This window comes from Psammomys obesus, unplaced genomic scaffold, assembly GCF_907164565.1.
Source record: "Psammomys obesus unplaced genomic scaffold, mPsaObe1.curated_primary_1811, whole genome shotgun sequence".
In the NCBI taxonomy this organism is placed as follows: domain Eukaryota; kingdom Metazoa; phylum Chordata; class Mammalia; order Rodentia; family Muridae; genus Psammomys; species Psammomys obesus.
The window spans coordinates 44,608,543-44,631,077 of NW_026585895.1; the positions used below are offsets into that span (position 1 = coordinate 44,608,543).

The 22,535-nt window shown below is 40.8% G+C and overlaps 1 protein-coding gene across 1 annotated transcript; it reads right to left on the bottom strand.

The window, feature by feature from the left end:
* Positions 1-16,453: 16,453 nt before the first annotated feature.
* LOC129671645 (olfactory receptor 1G1-like) lies at positions 16,454-17,386 on the bottom strand. Its single transcript, XM_055600738.1, has one exon. The coding sequence runs from the start codon at positions 17,294-17,296 to the stop codon at positions 16,454-16,456; it is 843 nt and encodes a 280-aa protein (XP_055456713.1). The 5' UTR covers positions 17,297-17,386.
* Positions 17,387-22,535: the final 5,149 nt, after the last annotated feature.

The window sequence follows — 22,535 nt, forward strand, 5'->3', positions numbered from 1 at the left end:
GAATTCCCTAATAATGGGAACAGGTGACATGAACTCTGTGGCTGGCTTTTTGATCACCTCCCCCTGAGGGGAGAGCAGCCTTACCAGGCCATAGAGGAAGACAATGCAGCCAGTCCTGATGAGACCTGATAGGCTAGGGTCAGATGGAAGGGGAGGAGGACCTTCCCTATCAGTGGACTTGGGAAGGGGGATGGGAGGAGATGAGGGAGGGAAGGTGGAATTGGGAGGGCATGAGGGAGGGTGTTACAGGTGGGATATAAAGTGAATAAACTGTAATTAATAAAAACTTAAAAAAAGATTCTCAACAATTTTTTTTAGAGTGAGGCTCAGACATCTGTAACTGAAAAAAAAAAAAAAAAGGTACTGATTCTGAGACGGAGCTGACTTGGACCTCCCTGGTAGCTCTTCTCAGCTATGAACATGCGGGAGAAACAATTGGAGGTATCATGGAATGCAGTGTCTACCTCGGAAGACCTGCAACCTGAGATTCTGCATTTTCAGCAAAGCCCCAGATGCTGCTGCTGCTGCTGCTGCTGGCTTGGGCACAGTAGTTACCCCAGGAGATAAGGGGCTGTATTTCACGGTGACACCTCAGGATTCCTATTTCCTGGAGGGATCTTTTAATTCTTTCCTGTGAGTTTCTTTCTTTCTGTGAAACTCCTTTACCTAGGGCCCTAGGGTACTGACAAATACATTTGTCTGGTGAAGACAGACTGGCATTTCTCAATATGTAGCTTCTCAATATGTAGCTTGTCCTGTCGTTTGAAGCTTTAGGTTATCCCTCCCCAGCATGCACACATTTAGTATTATTTTATGTTATGTTTATGTTTTGCATATATATATACATATATATATATTACGTATTAGACATCTTGTCTCACATACCATACATGGCTATGGGTTAAGAACATACCAAGAAGCAGAGACGTTCCGAGAGTTTTGTAGCAGAGAAGCTTCAGCCCAGCCTTTGAGGTGACAGTGACAGAGGAAGGTGACAGGGCTAAGTCCACAGAAGAGCAAACAGGGGGGCTTAAAATCTTCCTGGCCCCAAGGGAATGGACTGTTTTTGTCTTCTTCCTGCTTTCTCTGTTCCACACCATGGTCCCAGAGTCCTTGGAGACCCATGTCTCCATGCCCTTTGGGGACTCTGTGACAGCCAGTGGCTAGGGACTCCTAGGGATGACTCACTCTTTATTTTACTCCTGGGGATATTGTTGAAGTTTGGTTGAGTGGGTCCCCAGGCTTTGACTGGGTTCCTTTAGCTCACTTTTACGTATCCACCCAATATACATTCATTTAATGTGTTATTAATAGTTGTTATTATCCTTTAAAAAGCTTAAGCCCTTCTACACAAGCTCAGCTTTTGCAGTTCTAATAAATTACATTGTTCCTCATGTTTGTGATGCCCACCACATTCTGTTACACTCAGTATTTTTGTTGCAGAGCAGGTTCCAATGTCACCTGCAGGAAGGCTTTCTGCCTCTGAAGCAGAGTTATTCCTTCCCTCTGTAGAGTTTCCTTGGAGGCAGGATCTTTCTATGTGTCCCATTCTGACTAAAGTGTGACACAATCTTAAGGGAGTTTTATTTTCCATTTTTTTGATGGTTATGCATATTGAACCTGCACGTTAGCATTTCTTCCTGAGAACTATCTATTCAGTTTATCTGTTTACTTATTGACTGGATTATTTTTCAAAGCAGAATTTGTGGATTTCTTTCTAGGTGCTAGAGATAGGTGTATAGGTCAGATGTACAGTTGGACAAGATTTTTCTTCCATCAGGTAGGTTATTTGTTCTCTGTGCTGACTGGCTCCTCTGCTGGGCAGAAGTTTCTAATACCATGCAACCTCATTTGTTGACTCTTCTTATTTCATGGGTCATAGGGGGTGTTTTCAGAAAGTGCTTGCCTATTCTTGCATTTTGAAGTGTTTTCACTGTCTTTTTCTCTAGCAGTTTTAGACTTCAAGATTTATGACAAGGTCTCTGATCAATTTTGAATTGAGTTTTGTTGCGGGGTGAGAGGTAGGTTTCTAGTTTCATTCATAGCATGATGTAGGTATCTGTTTTTCAGCTGTTGTGAGAAGACCATTTCTTCCCTCATTGTGAAAGTTTTTTTGACATCTTGGTTAAAAGTCAGATGGCTTTGGATGTGTGGGTTTATTTCTTGGTTCTTTGTTCTATTTCATTGGCCTATGTATATATTTCTGTGCCAATACCATGCTGTTTTTCTAACTCTGACTCCAAAATATAATTTAAAAATCAGCTACTGTGATGCTTCCTGCCTCTTTCTTTTGCTATCAGGGTGTTTTATGTGTCTCTCTCTAGATGAGTTTTAAGATTTTCCTCCCAGTTCCGCAAAGAATGTCACTGGAATTTTGGAGATTTATTGGTAAGGTGGCCATTTCACAGTGTTGATTCTGTTAACCTGTGTGAAGGGGAGATCTTTTCATATTCTTACTAGTGTCTTATCTAATCTCTTCCTCCAGAGCTCTGAGGTTCTTGCTATGATCTCTTCCTGCTCTTGTTAGGTGTGTTTCAGGATGTCTAATTAGTTGTTTTGAAGCTCTTAGGAATATATCTTTAAAACTGAATTCTTTCTCAGAAAGTTTATTATTTATATATAAAAAAGCTACCTGTTTTATATGCTGAGTTTTGTATTCTATTTTAATAAAAATTTTTATCATATCTAAAAATTTTCTTTTTGGTATGAAGTCATTAACAGTCCTTAATGATACCAATATATGGTAATAATTTGACCTTTCTTTTCATATTTGAAAATAATTTTATTTCTTTTTATTTATTTATTGATTTCTAAAAATTCAAACATTACATAGACTAGAGTGGACAGAATACTCTCCCTGATTTTGATGGAATGATTTGAGATTTTCCCATTTAATACAACACCAGCTATTAACCTTGTCATATATACCTTTATTATGCTGAAGTGTATTTCTTTCATTTTTAGGCCTTTCCTCATACAGGAATGTTGAATGCTGTCAAAAGTCTTTTTTTGTATCTATTAAAACAATCATGTGATTTCTGTCCAGGAATTTATTTATGTGCTTTATTCTATTTATTGATTTGCATATGCTGAACTGTCTGTTTCTACAGTGGGAAACTGTCTGGTTTCTACAATGAAACCAACTTGATCCTGATGTATGATCCTTTTTATGTCTAATTGAATTAAGTTTGCAAATGTTTTTCTATGAATATTTGCATTTACATCAGTTAAATTGGCCAATAATAGCTTTTTAAATGTCTTGCTTTTTGCAGCAGAGTTATATTGACCCCAAGGAATGAGTTTGATAGTGTTCCTTCCCTTTCTGTTTTGTAAGTATTTTGTGAAATAGTTTGGCTTTTAAAAATTTAGAGATGCTGAACCTTTCTTGAAGTTCTCAGAGCAAAGGTTATATAGCTAGTTTGTAGAGGAGGAAGGAAGATTGAAAATGGGAGGTCACACAGCTATATATGAAGTTCAAGGCTATTATTGGATGGACATTCTGTCTCAAAATAAAAGAGTATTGTTCAATGTCTATGTATTTTTTTTTATAATTTCTGTGGTTTCCTGTGTTGTTGATCTCTATTTTATTCTGTAGTTATTATAAAAGATATCAATAGTTATTCTGATTCTTTGTATTGTCCAGACTTACTTTATGGCCTAAAATGTGATTTATTTTAGTAAAAGTTCATTGAGCTACTGAGAAGACTTATGGATTCTATAACTGTTGGCTGGAATAGTCTCTAGATGCTTGCTAAGATATTTGATCCAGTTTAATTCTAAAGTTTATTGTTGAGTTTTATCTAGATAATCTGTCTAGAGTTGGATATTTAAATAACCCACTGCTCTTGTTATCTATATTTATCTGTCCCTTTATATCCAAGTGTTTGTTTTATGAGGTTGAGTGTGCCAACATTTGGCACACATATGTTTATAATTGTTATATCTACTTGATAGATTATTCTTATTAATATGTAGTAACACTCTTGATCTCTACTGACTAATTTTGGCTTGGTCTGCTTTATCAGACTAGTATATACCTACTCATGTTTGTTTTAGACTTTCATTGCTTGGTATACTGACTTCCATTCTTATACTCTCAGTATATGTCTTTGCTAGTGAGATGTATTTCTTACCTACAACAAGCAACTAAATCTTTTTTTTAAACAAAGATTTTGTTGTATCTTTAATTATGTGCGTGTGTGTTCATTTGTGGACGGAAGTGTACATGTGAGTGCAGGTGCCCATGGAGGCCAGAGATACAGAATTCCCAGGAAGCTGGAGTTACAGCAAGTTGTGAGCCACCCAAAAGGGTGATGGAAACTGCGCTTAAGTTCTCTGCAAGAACAGTACTCTTAACCACTGAGTCATTTCTCATCTCCCCAGACTAGTTTTTAAAACTCGAACAGCTAGTGTGTGTGTTTTAGTTGGAGAACTAATACATTTAATTTAGTGTTTTTTTTTGTTTGTTTGTTTTTTCCATGTATTTTCTTTCATTAATTCAATTTACATCTTGGTCATAGGCCCCTCCCTCTTCTCTTCCTAGTCCCATGGTTTCCACATGATCTTTGGCAACAGCACAGACCATGAACACTGCCCTGGGCTGTAGTAAGACCATGGATCCATCAGTCGAGGTCGTCAGAGACATGCTGGACCAGGGACTTCACCATCATCTCAGGTGGCAGGGCAAACTACTCACTTCAATAACATCAACATGGATTCAGGCCTCAGCGGAGATCACGGCTATTCCCGTGGCCTTCAGTGGTTATCTTACATTTCTTTATTAAGTGTTTCTGGAAAAATTACTTATTTTCACTAAGCAGAAAGGCCTCACTGCAAAGGTGATATTTGAAGACACCTTAGAGAAGGGAGTGAGGAAACAAGACCTGAGAACTTGGCTGAGGCTTTGGTTTTTCCCTCAAAAGAAAAAAGTCATGGGAAGAACAAAACGAGAGGGGACCCTCTATTCCTGTTAGGTTCATGCATCGCTATAGGTGAGGCAGACTGGAGCGGCAACAGAACACCACAGAGCACCCAGGAAGATCGGGAGGAAAGAAGACGAGTCTACTTGAAGGTAACTGAGCACTCAAGGTACCTGCCCAAAGCTGCTGTCAAACTCCTCACAGCAAATGGGAGATTTTGAGAATTAACTCTAAGGTGTGCCTGCTTCCTTCCCTTGTTCTGGCTTGTATTCTGTTTGTTTATTTATTGAAGTCAGGTCGTGTTACATATCTCACTAGCCTGGAATTCATATTCCCTTTTTCTGCCTTCACCCCTTGGGTACTCGGAGTGCAAGTGTGTGCAAACACAACTGGTGTATTCTTCTTCTTTTAAAAATCCTAGGAGGTGTAGGAGTAGGTGAAAAGATGTGCTCGGTGGAAAAGCTGATTATGTCCAGGTGACTGACCCAGCAGGCTGATGTGAGAGGCCACTTGATGCAGAGTAGAAATTTAATGTGGGTGAGATCTAAGGGGGGAACTGTTAGAGGGAGAAACAGCATTAGAAGAAAGACTTGAAGGGTATACATATGTAGCTGTGAGTGGGTGATAGTTCACTGTCGTCTGCATTCTGTATGTGCCATGAAAAGGGAGTGGGGGCCTGGAGACAGCTCTGTGCTTAGGAGGGCTTACTGCATTTGCAGAGGTCCTGTGTTCAGTTCCTAGCACTCACAGGGCAACTCACAACACCTGAAACTCCAGTTCCAGGGATCCAGTGTGTTTTTCTGGTCTTAGTGGGCACACAGTGCACATAAACTTAAACCACACACACACACACACACACACACACACACATGCGCACACACACACACACACATGCACTAACATGCCAATAAATAACTCTTTAAAAAAGAGTAATAACTTTTGTTGAAAGAGGGACATGATAGAAAAATGCAAATAGATCCACACTTACCACCCTGCACAAAACTAAAGTCCAAGTGGATCAAAGACATAAAACCAGACACACTAAATCTGTTGGAAGAAAAAGTGGGGAAGAGCCTTGAATTCATTGGCACAGGAGACAACTTCCTGAGCAGAACACCAACAGCACAGGCTCTAAGACCAACAATCAATAAATGAGACCTCATGAAACTGAAAAGCTTCTGTAAAGCAAAAGACACTGTCGTCAGAACAAAATGACGGCCTACAGATTGGGAAAGGACCTTCACCAACCCTATATCTGACAGAGGGCTAATATCCGGTATATATAAAGAACTGAAGAAGTTAATAAGCAACAAATCAAGTAATCAAATTAAAAATGGGATACAGAGCTAAACAGAGAATTCTCAATAGAGGAATATTGAATGGCAGAGAAACTCTTAAAGAAATAGTCAACGTCCTTAGTCATGAGGGAAATGCAAATCAAAAAGACCCTGAGATTTCACCTTACACCCATCACAATGGCTAAGATAAAAAACTCAAGTGACAACACATGCTGGAGAGGATGTGGAGAAAGGGGAACCCTCCTTCATTGCTGATGGGAATGTGAACTTGTACAATCACTTTGGAAATCAATCTGGTGCTTTCTCAGACACTTAGGAATAGCGTTTCCTCAATATCCAGCTCCACCACTCCTAGGCATACATCCAAAAGATGTTCAAGTATACAACCAGGACATTTGCTCAACCATGTTTGTAGCAGCTTTATTCGTAACAGCCAGAATCTGGAAACAACCCAGATGTCCTTCTATGGAGAAACGGATACAGAAATTGTGGTACATTTACAAAATGGAATACAATTAAAAACAAGGAAATCATGAAACTATTAGAGGCAGGCAGTCAAAGAACTAGGCACTGAGTTCAAGTCAGAGACAGTCCCTGCTCCCCTTACTAGGGAAACCACTTGGATACTGAGCCGCCATGGGCTACATCTTAGCAGGGGTTCTAGGTTATGTCCACAAATGGTCCGTGGTTGGAGAATCAGTCTCAGAAAAGATCCTGTGCCCAGACATATTTGGTCCTTGTGGAGCTCCTGTCCTCTCCAAGTCTTACTAACTCACCCTTCTTTCATATGACTCCCTGCACTCTGCCCAAAGTTTGGTTATGAGTCTCATCATCTGCTTTGATACACTGCTAGGCAGAGTCTTTCAGAGGCCCTCTATGGGAAGCTGCTGTCCTATTTTTTGTTTTCTCCTTCTTCCAATGTCCATCCCATTTGTCTTTCTTTCTTTCTTTTTTTTAAACTCTTTTTAATTTTAATTTTATTTGCATTGGTGTGAAGGTATCATATCTCTTGGAACTGGCATTACAGCTGCCATGTGGGTGCTGGGAATTGAACCCAGGTTCTTTGAAAGAACAGACGGTGCTCTTAACCACTAAGCCATCTCTTCAGCTCCCCATTTGTGTTTCTAAGTGAGGATTGATCATCTTACCCTGGGTCCTCCTTCTTGCTTAGTTTCTTTAGGTGTACAGATTTTAGTATGTTTTTCCTATCTTATAGGTCTAATATCAACATATAAGTGAGTATATACCATGTGTGTCTTTCTGCTTCTGGGATACCTCACTCAGGATGACCTTTTCTAGATCCCACCACTTGCCTGCAAATTTCATGATTTCCTTGTTTTTAATTCTGAGTAGTATTCCATTGTGTAAATGAACCACAATTTCTGTATCCGTTTCTCCATAGAAGGACATCTGGGTTGTTTCCAGATTCTGGCTATTATGAATAAAGCTGCTACAAACATAGTTGAGCAAATGTCCTGGTTGTATATACTTGAACATCTTTTGGATGTATGCCTAGGAGTGGTGGAGCTGGATCTTGAGGTAGCACTATTCCTAAGTGTCTGAGAAAGCACCAGATTGATTTCCAAAGTGGTTGTACAAGTTCACATTCCCATCAGCAATGAAGGCGGGTCCCCCTTTCTCCATAACCTCTCCAGCATGTGTTGTCACTTGAGTTTTTTAAAAATTCTTTATTAATTACACTTTATTCACTTTGTATCCCCCCTGTGGTTCCCTCCCTCCCTCCCTCCTCCCCTTCCAATCCCTCCCTTTCTCCCCCTTCTGCATGCATGCCCCTCCCCAAGTCCACTGATAGGGGAGGTCTTCTTTTCCTTCCTTCTGATTCTAGTTTATTAGGTCTCATCAGGAATGGCTGCATTGTCTTCTTCTGTGGGCTGGTAAGGCTGCTTTCCCCTCAGAGGGAGGTGATTAAAGAGCAGGCCAATCAGTTCATGTCAGAGACAGTCCATGTTCTCATTACTATGGAATCCACTTGGACACTGAACTGCCATGGGCTACATCTGTGCAGGGGTCCTAGGTTATCTCCATACAAGGTCCTTGGTTGAAGTATCAGTCTCAGGAAAGAACCCCTGTGCTCAGATTTTTTTGGTTCTGTTGCTCTCCTTGTGGAGCTCCTGTCCTCTCCAGATCTTATTGTTTCCCAGTTCTTTCGTCACTTGAGTTTTTGATCTTAGCCATTGTGATGGGTGTAAGGTGAAATCTCAGGGTCTTTTTGATTTGCATTTCCCTGATAACTAAGGACGTTGACCATTTCTTTAAGAGTTTCTCTGCCATTCAATATTCTTCTATTGAGAATTCTCTGTTTAGCTCTGTATCCCATTTTTAATTGGATTACTTGATTTGTTGCTTATTAACTTCTTTAGTTCTTTATATATTCTGGCTATCAGCCTTCTGTCAGATATAGGGTTGGTGAAGGTCCTTTTCCAGTGTCCTTTGCTTTACAGAAGCTTTTCAGTTTCATGAGGTCTCATTTATTGATTGTTGCTTTTAGAGCCTGTGCTGTTGGTGTTCTGTTCAGGAAGTTGTCTCCTGTGCCAATGAGTTCTAGGCTCTTCCCTTCTTTTTCTTCCAACAGATTTAGTGTGTCTGGTTTTATGTTGAGGTCTTTGATCCACTTGGACTTTAGTTTTGTGCAGGGTGATAAATATGGACCTATTTGCATTTTTCTCCATGTAGACATCCAGTTGGACCAGCACCATTTGTTGAAGATGCTATCTTTTTCCATTAAATGGTTTTGGCTTTTTTTGTAAAAAATCAGGTGTCCATAAGTGTGTGAGTTTATTTCTAGGTCTTCTATTCAGTTCCATTGATACACCATTCTGTTTCTATGCCAATAGCATGCTGTTTTTATTACTATTGCTCTGTAGTACAGCTAGAGATCAGGGATGGAGATACCTCCAGAGGATCTTCTGTTGTACAGAATCGTTTTGGAGATTCTGGGTTTTTTTTGTTTTTCCATATAAAGTTGAGAAATTTTCTTTTAAGGTCTGTAAAGAATTGTGTTGGTATTTTGATGGGAATTGCATTGAATCTGTAGATTGCTTTTGGCAGGATGGTATTTTTCCATTTTCTTAGGGGTTAGAAATACCGTAGAGTTTTTTTTAAAAAAAACTTTATTTATTTCATGGGTGTTAGTGTTTTGCCTGCATGTATTGATGTCTTTACGGGTGTGGCTGGTGCCTTCAGAGGCCAGAAGAGAGTGTCAGATTCCCTGGAACTGGATTTGCAGATGGTGTGTGCATGCTGAAACTCAACCTGGGACCTCTGCTGCAGCAACATGTGCTCTTAACCCCATTTCTCCAGCTCCAGAAATGTTTTATATTGGCAGAAGTCACAAGAACGAAGTTTACTGGTTTGTTGAATGTTTATTTAAAACTTTTAATGTAAAAAAACTAAATAAAGCAAAGCTTTTCTATGTCAGAGGGGTCAAGGACACCACAAGTAAACCTATATAATCTACTATGCTGAGCCCATAGGGCCAACCAGATGCATGGGATGAACCTTGGCCCTCTGCATATATGTAACAGTTGTGCAGCTGGGTCTTCATGTGGGACTCCCGAAGTGGGAGCAGGGCCTGCCTCTGACCACATTGCCTGACTTTGGGTCCCTTTCCCCTAACTGGGCTGCTTTGTCTCACATCAATAGAAGAAGATGCTCCTAGTCTTACTGCAACTTAATATCCCAAGGCTGGTTGATATTCATGGGAGGGTTCTCCATTTCTGAGGAGAAGGGAAGGTGGGATGAATGGAAGGGGAGAGAGGTGAGAGGGAGGGACTGGAAAGAGATGAGGAAGAAGAAGCTGCAACTGGGATGTAAAGAAAATAAATAACTTAATAATTAAAAAAAATCATGAGGAAGAAGTGATTGGGAAAATTTTAACAATGACAAGTTGTTGTTGTTGTTGTTGTTATTATTATTATTATTATATATTTTTGGTTTATTGAGATAGGGTTTCTCTGTATAGCCCTGGCTGTGCTGGCACTTAATCTGTAGATCAGGCTAGCCTCAAACTCAAGAGATCTACCTGCCTCTGCCTCCCAAGTGCTGGGATTAAAGACGTGTGCCACCACTGCCCAGCAAAAAGTTAAAATTTTTAATTAAAATGGATCTATTCAGGTCACTGAAACAGAGAATGAATTAAAAAGTTAGAAGAGAAAGTTAATTTTTCTGAACAGATGAAACTCAAGTAACTCAAACAAGAAATGGTATCTTTTTTTTGTTACCAATAATGAGTCCATAAATGAATAATGAGGGTGTCCAGACAGAAAATACTACTCAAAATCTATGGAGAGGGGAGGTGGGCCCGAAGTACCCACCCCTAACTGGAGCTACTGACAACTGAGAGCTGCCAGAGGAGAGTCAGTTTTCCTTAGGGGTGTGGCCGCTCATCTGTTGACCGTGTGCCAAGGTATAGACTCACACCCAAGAGTTTTGGAGTTGATGAATTTAGAAAGAGAAGAAGATCAAAAATGCGTGGGAGGGAAGGGAGTAGATCTGGGAGAAACTGGGAGAAGAGGTGAATATATATTATCAAAATACACTGTACAGCAATCTGAGGGAACTAATAAAAGTGCAAAAAAGAAAAATGGAAGATAAAAACCAGAACTCATGATAGTTGTTCGGAGTGTATATCACTAACAGCTTGCCAACAATTTTGGCAACGTGGGTCACGAGCCTGAAAAATGTCCCAGCAGGCTGAGAAATCCATGTGTTGCAGATTTGAAATTTGGCTAAGACTGGAGAGACAGACATTATCAGAGAAGGAAAATAGCTTTAGAAAAAAGGCTTGAGGGGAGGATACATTTTGTACATATGAGCACCTTTAAATTTATTTTGAGTTGGGCGATTTACACATGATGGCCCATATATAAAGAATTGTATTGTACCACAGTTGGAAAAAAACCTAAAAACATTGAAAGACATGCTTCTGGCATAGTGTCTTAAGACATCTCATGAATCATGGTACTTTCTTGTGGTGTGACATTAATTATATAAGTGTTAATGTAGCTATTCCCTGAGCAGAATAAAGTATTATCATAATTAACAAAGAAGAAACCGATTCATCTGCCAAAGTCTTAGTTTTAACTCCAGGGCGCTTAGTCTTTCTGTAACTAGGTTGTTTTTTTTTTTTACACCGTGCATACGCTCTCCTTCATGGTGCTAGAGTCACTGTCTTTACGTCAATGCATACAAATGCATTTCTTTTAATTCAAAGTTGAACTAGGTTCTGAAGTCCAGTGGCTTCACCAAGGTCTACATACCCGAATAGTCTTGCCAACAATCCTTGCCCCTAAAAATATTTTGTCGTATTGCCCTGTGACCATGATAGGCTTACTCCATGGAGCCAATTTTTTGCCTGATAAGAGTTTTGTGACCCCCCCACTCTTGGATTAAATTCTCTCCCCCAGCTAAGTAGTCTCCACTAAGCCTCATTCACGTGTTTGTTGCTTAACCTATAGAGAGAGGAGTGACCATCATATATATATACCTCAGGGGCCACCACCTCCAATCTGTGGAGTAGGAGGATGACGGCTGGAAATATATCAGGAAGAAGGTTTCATAGAAGAGGGTAACCACTGTCCGGTGAGATCCACAAATAGGGAAGACTTTGTGCTTTTCCTCAGCAGAGAGGATTGTCTTCAGAATGATTGTTCAGGGTCATCCAAGTGACTTCAAAACAGTATCGATTATGTAGACCTTGGTTTCTTCTTAGGGGCTGATGGTGGGCTTCTGCTGCTGAAAGCACCATGACATAGTTAGGGTACAGGGCTTGTATCATTCGGGCTGGATCTGACCTGAAAACCTTTTTTCTGCTGTCAGTCTCTTATGGTTCCAGAAAGCACTATGCAAGCCGCCAAGAGAGGGAAGCAATTAAACAAGTCACACTCAGCTGCCACTCCTACGAATCACTTCAATTACCAGCATGGCAAGACACGCATAAAGGTGCAAGTGTCAGTGGCAGCAAACAGCTCTCTAATCCCCAGGAAGCTGACTCAGATCATCATGCCTGCTAATGGAACCTAGCCAGCTTCCTGCGGCTAGTGAGGCCATGGCCCTTAGAAAAGAATCTACGCTAGCTACCTTGTTAGATCAGCGCAATTCCTTACCGCGCCCTAAACCTTATCCTTATACCCGCAGGTGGGCACAGCTACACTTCTCACAAAGGAGCCTCTCTTTACAGAAAATAAAGAGGACAACAGAGAACTACAGCTCAACAGGTCACGAGTAGCTCAGTCCTAACGGATACAGGTCGAGTACATCACAGCTCCTGCATCTATGGCTCAGGGAACATGGCAGATCAGGGGCAGCAAGACTGCAAGTCAGAAGACCAGGAAGTCTGCTGTGAAGCAGTTTTTTTTTTTCCAGAAATGGATGCATAAACAAGACAAGAACAATGGCAATACCAGTAGACATGCTAATGTGGAAGGGGGAAAATTTCTCGGAGTCTCATCCCTGGACAAAGAACTGCAGTCTGTAATGACTGCTGGGAAAGGAGAATTAATCTGTACCAGGGATGAGCCACTTGTTGTGTGTCTAATGCAAAGTGGTCATCCCTGAGGCCATACACATACAAACAGTATAAACACACCCAGCAGGCCATATATATGTATGTATGTATGTGTGTGTGTGATCACACATATGTGTGTATGTAACAATAATAATAAAAAAGACACTATTAATTCGACAGTGGGGGACATGGAAGGGGCTTTGGGGAGGCTAGATGGGAGGGGATAGAGTGAGGAAAGGGAGAGGAGAAGGGGTGTAGTTCTATTTTAATTAAAATACATTTAAAAGCAAAGAACCTGTGTCTATGGGATAGGAAGATAGAGCATTGGAAAAAGGATGAAAAGTGGCACAGGGTGGGGTCGGGGAGTAAGATGCATAAAAGTGAGACAGAATGTAGCCGTTTCAGATTTGGGGAGTTTAAGTGGGAGGCAGCAAAAGACCGCAAAGTGAGTGTGAATTCTGGTCTAGAAGGATTTACCACCTCCAGTCAAGGTCTTTTTTGCTTCGAGTTGTCTGTGAAGTTCACATCCAGCCTTGGCTGGCTTGGAGGTCGCCACCGTAACGTTACTGTACTGGTCTTTCGTAGTAATCTCAGTTTAAGTGAGGACGTACTCAAGTGGGTCTATGAACATGTTCCATGACAGAGTCTCCATTTCCTTCCTGTGTGGCATGCTATTTTACTAAAAAATAATGTGCCCCTGCAATGGGAAAATGCTGACTTTTTAAAGGACTTCACACCCAGAATGTTTTCATTATACCATTAACATAAGGGACCGCACAGCGGGAGGCATTCTGATATGCCTCTGAAAGCTTTCTGATGCAACTGAAAGCTTTAGATGTAACTATTCACAAAGCTAAGCAATAAAGAATTATGTGGGAATACCAGGGAAACAAAGGCAGAGAGGATATCATATATTAACATACTTTTAACTGTGATGCAATTCAATAATTCACACTGTTTGGCTCTTCTAAGAGGGACTAGTACTCCCCTGCCTCACTGCAAACTCCAGCGAAAGACATCTTACTCTCAGCGGATCCCCTTCCCCCACCTGTGACTGTGGCTATGTGAGCTTCCTTCTTCCAGAACCCGGATGGTTTTAGTGGAAGAAAAGGAGGCCATAACCAGTCCTGAGTGGTACTCAACAGTTGCTTTACCATCCACTGTAGAATAACTATACCTTTTCACCTTTTCCCTGATTCTTTACAAAATGAGATTACTTTTTTAAAGTTTTTTTTTTTTTTTCAAGAAAGCATCAGCCACATTCCGTAATATATCTTCCATATTTGCCAGATCCATCATCAGATGCAGTGAAGTCGGGAAACCAGTGCAGTTACTGATCAAGCAGGAAAGCACACAGGGAATTGTTTCTACAGCACTCTCTTCATCAAAGCAAAGCAAAAAACAACCAGAAAGAAAGAACAGAAAGCTAACAACATGAGCAGTACTCTTCTTAAAATGGAGGAATGATGAATGATTACTTTAACTTTTCTATTTTCTGCTTTATATTCTTACTATAATGCACACACATTATTTTGCAACAGAGGCAAACACAATAGAGGTAGAAAATGGAGAAAAAAAATCAGTCTTTCCTAGATAAGTAATGATCCCATGCTGTTAGAGCCTTTGATGTGACCCATCAAAGGGAATTGGGAATAGGCTTCTTTACTGGTACCTCATTACCATTTCTAGAATCATTTTTTCTCTCTTTTTCTCAGTAAAAAAAAAAAAAACAAAAAACAACAACAACAACAACAACAACAACAACACATGTTTTCCATCCAATTCTTTGAATGAACTACTTCCAAGGTCATGCTTGGGAATGATCCCTGAGGCTTAGTGTAGTTGATCCCTTTACCTTCTGTCCATGTTTCTTTTTTATCAAGTGATCTCTTAGCTGTAGTCTGAGTTCCTGATTGGTCTTCAGTCCTAGACACTGTCAGACATCATGCTTTTGGTTGTTGCCACCCTCTGGTTTGATTATTCTGGACAGTAGTTACTACTTACCAAAAATTGTCTAGTTTAGCAAAACTTTACACCTGACTTCAGTCTTCAATCTCAATCCGTACAGCAGTTCCTTTAGCAAGATTGTTGTCTTAGTTACTGCTCTATTGATGTCAAGAGACACCATGACCATGACGGCTCTTATAAAGGAAAGCATTTAATGGGGGGTTGGCTTATGGTTTCAAAGGCTTAGTCCATTATCATTATGGAGGGGAGCATGGTGGCATGCACGGTGCTGGAGCAGTTACCGGGAGCTGTATCCTAATCCACAGGCCAAGGGAGAGCAAGAGTGGGCTAAGCACGGGCTTTGCAAACTTGAAATCCCAGACACACTTTCTTTCTTTCTTTTTTTTTTTTTTTTTTGAGATTTTTAAAATTTATTTTTAAATGTATTACAATTTATTCACTTTGTATCCTAGCTGTAGCCGCATTCCTCCTCCCCTCCCAATCCAGCCCTCCTTATCTCTTCTCCCCTAATCCCCTTCCATCTGACCTTAGCCTATCAGGTCTCATCAGGACTGGCTGCACAGTCTTCCTCTGTGGCCTGGTAAGGCTGCCTCTCCAAAGATAGCACCTTCAACAAATGGTGCTGGTCTAACTGGATAGCTACATGTAGAAAATGCAAATAGATCCACACTTATCACCCTGAACAAAACTAAAGTCCAAGTGGATCAAAGACCTCAGTATAAAATCAGACACACTAAACCTGTTAGAACAAAAAGTGGGGAAGAGCCTTGAACTTGGCGCAGGAGACAACTTCCTGAACAGAATACCAACAGCACAGGCTCTAAGATCAACAAGCAGACACACTTTCTTAAACAAAGACATACTTCCTAATCCTTTTAATCCTACCAAAGAGCTCCACTCCTTGGTGGCAAGATATTCAAATGTGTGAGCCTCTGGTAGCCACTTTTATTCGGACACTTCTATTACCTTGCTTGTGGTGGCACATACCTGTAATTCCAGCACTCAAGAGGCGAAAACGGGAGGATCCTAAGTTTGAGGGCAGCCTCAGCTACATAGTGTCAGGCAACCCTTGTTATCAAGAAAGATCTTGTTTTGGAACACTGAAGCAAAAAAGACCAAACCTGTGTTTATAAACTGTTTTCTGGCTCCTTTCCAAAGATCTCAAACAACCCAGCAAATGCCTTTGCCAAGGACACAACAGTCATCTACTTAAGATGTGACTGTCAAGCATGATGGCAGGTACCTCTTAGGCTCTGAGGTAGGCAGATTCCCAAGTTTCACGGACAGTGTTTGGTCCTACTTTCAAAACCCCACCCTGTCATTAAAATGTTTCTTTTTGGTAAAGCCAATTAACAAACACAGATCATCCATGTTCTTCCTCTCAATCCAGCACTGAAAAAAAATCTTCCTGATGTTCAGTGAGCTCAGGTTCAGATGGCATTATTAGTTAAGCCATTAACTAATCCTGAATAATAATGTCTTCCTTGTCTGTTTGCATTTGTCTTCTGTCATTTCTGTCTTGAAGTCCCTTAGGGATTCCCAGCCGCTTGTCTCTAGGCCATAACTCTATGCTTGACTCATTAGTCCTAGCCCAGTCCTGCCATGTCTGGCATTCTCCACCCGTTAAATGTTTTTGAGATGCTGAGCATCTTTTTTTTTTTTTTTTTTTTTTTTTTCATTGAATTTGAGTTCTTAAACAAAAATTGCAATAAAAGACCTGGGCTTTGACTCTGAAGTACCATTTACAGATTACGGTGTTTCCCCAAGCCAAACAGTTTCCACAAAGCTCTGTTCATGTCCTTGTTCCTCAAGCTGTAGATAAAAGGGTTAAGCATGGGGGTGACCATTGTGTAAATAATCGATGCCACCATTCCAGTGTCTGCAGAGTAGGAGGATGATGGCTGGAAATACACCAGAAAGACAGTTCCGTAGAACAGAGTGACCACTGTCAGGTGTGAGCCGCAGGTTGAAAAGACCTTACGCTTCCCACCTGCAGAGGGGATCCTGAGGATGGTGTGCACGATGTGGCCATAGGAGACCAGGATACAGGTGAGAGGGACCACACCTGCGAGGACAACGTCAGCAAACATCGTGAGCTGAAAGGTGTGGGTGTCTGAGCAGGCAAGCTTGAGGAGTGGGAGAAGATCACAAAAAAAGTGTGGAATGGAACGGGAGGCACAGAAAGAGGCCCGAGCCATCTGGAGTGTGAGCGGAAAGGCCAGGAGGTTGGAGGAGAGCCAGGATGTGGCCACCAGTGACAGGCATCTTTGGGGACACATGACAGTGTTGTAGTGTAGAGGAAGGCAGATGGCCACATAGCGATCATAGGCCATCACGGTCAACAGGAAGTCATCGGCCATGGCCAGTGTCATGAAGAAATACATCTGCAGAAGGCACGCGGTGCGGGAGATGGTGTGATGTTTGGTTTGGATGCTGGTCAGCATTTTGGGGACAATGGTGCTGGTGAAGCAGGTATCGATGAAGGACAGGTTGGCGAGGAAGAAGTACATGGGTGTGTGGAGGTGCTGGTCAGAGACAATGGCCAGGATGATGGACAGGTTCCCCAACAGGGTGACCAGGTACATCCCCAAGAAGAGTGTGAGCAGGAGAGGCTGTTGCTGTGAGTGCTCAGAGAAGCCGGTAAGTAGGAAGGTGGAGATGATGGTTTGGTTTCTAGCTTCCTTCTAAGGTAGATAAATTGGCAAGGAGTTATAGTTAAATACTAGGCTTTTAAAAAGGCCACAGTTTCCAAAGACCCTGAAAGCCTCTTGCTCCTTACGGAGGCTACTGACAATGGCTAGTGCTTGTGACTTTTCATTTGTAAATATGTGTGGTCATATGAAACATTGAGAAGGGGTGCCAGTTGGCTTCTCCATCACCATACTATGGCAAGCTCTCCCCAAAGAGTGTCTGAATGAAACTTAAACTGGATTTTTTTTTCTCATATTCTCTCTCTCTCTCTGAACGATCTGCCATGTGTATATCCGGTGCCCATAGAGGCCAGAAAAGGGCATTGGATGCCCTGGAACTGGAGTCACAAACAGTTGAGAGTTGCTGTGTGAGTGCTGGGAACTGAATGGGGTCCTTTGCAAGAGCAACCAGCACCCATAACTGCTGAGCCACCACTCCAGCCCCTGAACTGGAATTCATACCTCTTTAATCTTGGCTCTTTTATATAGGCCCATACAATTACAAGTTCAGCTGGGTGTGATGGCACACACCTTTAATCCCAGCAGTCAGGGAGGCAGAGGCAAGTGGATTGCTGTGAGTTTGAGGCCAGCTTGGTGTACAAAGGAGACCAGGATAGCCAAGGCTACATACAGAAACCCTGTCTTGAAAAAAATATAACACCCCCACCCTCACAAAACCAAGATTTTTTTCTAAAATTTAGCAGACAGCACAAAAAGTTGTCTTTCTTTCTCCCTCACCCCCTCTGTCTTTTTTTTCTTTTCTGCATGTATTTTAAGGGAGACAGAGAGAGAATGATTTCTTCGCAGAGGAGCTAGCTGAGACTTAGACATGCTGGCATGCTTGGCCACTTTAGCTCTGATGAGCCCCGTAGTGCAGCCATGACCCTGAAAAGCATGTTATCATTATGCTGCACCATTTTCACTTCATCTTCAACCTCACCGTCAACATCTTTCACTCTAGGACCAGAAAGCCATCCTCTCTGGGCTCTTTATCCTCGAGCTGACCTCGCTGGCTATTTTACTCTCTGAATCACTCTTTCTTTGCATGTGGGACTTTCCCACAATGCCTGTCGTTACTGAGACAGCTGTGTTTCTGCTCTCTGGTGTGGGCCATTGCCAGTATTAGTAGTCGCTGGTGAGAAGGAGGCTCACAAGGCTAGTGAGCTTCCCAGCCCTGTTCCTCACATGCCTTGTAAGTGTGAGGAACTATTTACTGGATTGGAATTTTGCTCTTATGACCTACAAAAGGTAGATAAAACACTTTACCTGAGAAGTTTGTTGAGAAACCCACATGCTGGGGTCATCTGATGTTTCTTCATGAATCATAGCACATAACCCAAAGGAGAAACTTCAGCATTTCTGCTCAACCCTGCGGAGCGTCAAATGAAGAGACTATTCAGTGACAGTTGGTGCAAATGCCATGTGTATTTAGTCTCTTGCAGTGTGACAGGATTTTCCTACTCTTTCCTCTGTGTAGAGATATTGAGAATCTCATTTACCATCTCTGACTTTATTTACAAATCTGCCTGAGTGGGAAAATAATATTGTAGTATAGATTATTAGGGCAATTAAGTTTGATAATAACTTTAAATTATTTAGGATAAATCTGGCAAGAAGAAAGTACCCATAAAATATTCGTAAAATAGTAATAAAATTAGTAAATAGCTAATTTTAATAAAAAAGGGTGTTTGTTTCTATTGTGTCTTTTTTTTTTTTTTTTTTTTTTTTTTACTGTCTGAAGGTTGGGTTTGTAGGTTGTGAAGGATCAATATTAAGTGAAAATTATTGACATAATACCCATCCCCTCTTTATCTTTGAGCTGTCATGAATCTCAGGACAATCCATGGAAAAGCATTCACTTTGACACATGGAAAAAAACACATAACTTTCCAAATAACTTAAATATCACAGCCCAAATACTATTATTATACACCGGTAATGGATAGAACATGTTTCAATTATTTGCCAGTTAAATGCTGGATCAAGAAGAACCTCATGAATAGCAGGTATTTTGACTAATATAAATTAAAATTGAAGACTGAGATGGTCCTAGAAGTGCCATATTATGCCAGGCCCCTCACATGGTGATCAGAAGATCAAGAAAATGGTTGCCAAAAAGGAAGAAGGAAAGGAGAGAAAGGCATACAGAGTCTACGTATAGTGTGTGTGTGAATGAATTCATGTCCCATGAAGTTGGAGGTAGATTCTGTTTTCCCTCCTTGTCTCTGTGTCCCAGTCTTACCTGAAGATCCCTCCTGTCTCACATTGTGCCTTAACCACCAAGGTGGTTGAATTCACTGCCTCACTGTCACCGCAAGAAAACATGACTGCAGTCAGTGTCTGTGTTGTTCGAAGATGCAGTGCCTGAAGTCTCAGGTCTGTAATAACCTCTCAGGCATGAGTGCCAAGACAAGCCGGTGGTTTTCAAGTGCAATGTCTCCTGAGACCCAATCCTTAGCATGCCAGTTGGACAAGGTAGGGCAATTGTCCAGTGCCCAGCTGTCTCCTCTGGGATGTAGTCCCATGAGTCTGATAACATTCACAGTGACCAGGGCTGGAATACACAGAGCCTTTGTTCTTGCTTTCCTCCTGGGCTTCAGGTTGATATCATCATAGTCATCATTTGTGCTGAGCAGGATCTTTCTTGTTATGAAGGACATGAATTTAATTCCTAAAACTCCCATTATAAATGCCTTTATCTGTTTTTCTTGGTTTTATTAATCTTATTCACACATGTTTAAATAATTTAAAAATAAAATTATTATATGTTTTCTTGGTAAATGGAAGTTTAATTATATGAACTTTTATGTTTGTAATAATTTCTTAAAATTTATTCATTTAATAATAATCAAATTATGTCAATACTTTTACGTCATTTTTTTTCAACTCTTTTATTATTGACCTTTTGATATTTTTAGGCACACTGAGTAAGCCATTTAGGGAGTATTTGTTGCTGCATTAAAAAAATGGACAGAGCTGCACATGTAGAGTGTAATGATTTTCTGAAAGTGAACACATATCATGTGTTAGATCATGAGTTAGAGCATGGCCAGCATCTCATAATACTATTTCAAGTTCTCCTGTAAAGAAAACACTTCTGATTGTTAGCAAACACATACTACAATAAGTGGGGGAATAATTTATAGAAAGAGAGAAGACTGCTTCAACCATGGGACTTCACAATATAGCAATTCCTGGTTGTTTATAGCAAAGCCATAGATTTCACCAGGAGATCAAAAGTACATAGATTATTCTCACGAATCTTGAATGGGGGAGGAGTTTCTCTTCAAAGCTTCAGAAAAAGTAATTACAAAGAACATGGCCTTCTGATATGAACACAAACATCATAAAAACTACCACACACACACATACACACAAACACACAAAAACACACATATGAAAAGGGGCAACAAGAGAGAGCAATGAGGTAGAAAGAATGACAAATGTTTTATGCTTGTTCTTCAATGGAGAACCGAGATTCACACACAAACAGAAGGGGGATTATTTAGGAGGGAACAAACCTGTGCAATGGAGGATAGGTGACAAAGGTGGGTGACAAGAACTGAATGTGCGAAAGTACAGAGACACATGTACATACAAGTGTCATAATAAAAAACATTGTGCACTAAGATAAATTAATAAAACACCATGGGAAGATGAAAACTAGCTGTGACACTTGCTAAGACAAAGACAAGGACATACTGAACTCATTGGTGTTAAAAAGCCTGCCTGGCTCAGTGTAAAATTGCTACGAAGACAATGGATCAATGACATGAACACACACTAAGAGAAGTTTTAAATCTGGTGATCAGATCCAGAAAGATGTTCCCTCACTAACAATGTAAGAAATTAAAGCCAAAGCCAATGGGAGCCATTGAAAATATCATAGATACAAGTAGGTGGAAAATGTAAGCACCAGAGTCTAAGAGGATGCAGACGAAAGGTATCCCAATGGAAGCATTTTGGAAAAATAAAGAGATAGCTCTAAAATTGTATTTACCTTGTGATGTAATCTTAGCCAAGATTTTCAGGAAGAAATAATGATAATGAGGTCAGAAGTCATGTTATATAATATCCGTGGCTATTTTTTAAGCAGGGGGACTGTAATCATTTTATTTTTTTCCTACTTTTCATATTAAAAAAATTCACAATTATTGTTGAAATCAATGGTATCAGGCTATGTAAGTTTATTATTATCTCTATAATTATGTCAGTGGTATTATTTAACTAACACAATCAATAAGACACAGACACCCGTTAGATTCTATAATTGCCTTATTTACCTTGGGCTGGGCAGATATTTCACCTATGTTGTTTCATATCTTCTAGCCCCATCCCATGCCATCTGCCTTATCCATTCCTATGTGGGCTACTTTCCATCCATAATCCCAAGATACCTGCTGGTAATTTTTATCTGAGGCTTTCCACACCATTCTTGGAGTCCTTTCTCCTGGCCTCTTTCTTCTTACATTGTTCCTTGTCCATGCTAAACTATCATGGCTTCCTCCTTCCTCCCTTCCCATTTTCCTGTCTCCTTCCTGTGTTTCTCTTGTCCCCCCAAAGCCTGGGCACCTCAGCCATGCCTATCTCCTTCCATCCTTCCCATATATAGGCCTTTTAATCAACCAATCAGGAATAATGTCTTAGGCAGGTTTACACAACAAGGATAGAGCAGTAACCAGATCTTGAGGGCCAGTAATTAGCATCAGAATACAAGCAGATCACCCCCTCCCACACACAATGATAAGTGTGTGTTATAGTACAGGCAGTAACACAAACCAGAATTTATAAGCTGAAGAATCACAGACCTATCCTCATAAGCAGTTGTCACTATGTTAACAACTTTATACACATTTCAGACAGGCGATTCAAACTGGTCTTCTGACTGCGCCTGGCTTCTTCCTTTATTAGAATTATTCTCTCTTTAGTCCTTTCTTTCTTTCTTTCTTTCTTTCTTTCTTTCTTTCTTTCTTTCTTCCTTCCTTCCTTCCTTCCTTCCTTCCTTCCTTCCATCAGTAAATAACAAGTCTTCTTGGCTCAGCTGTTTGCACATGAGACACAGTCTCTATCAGTGAGCTACTTCTAAAGAAAGCTGAGCTGGAAATGGTTCCTAGAACTCTGAGCCCTTGACCCA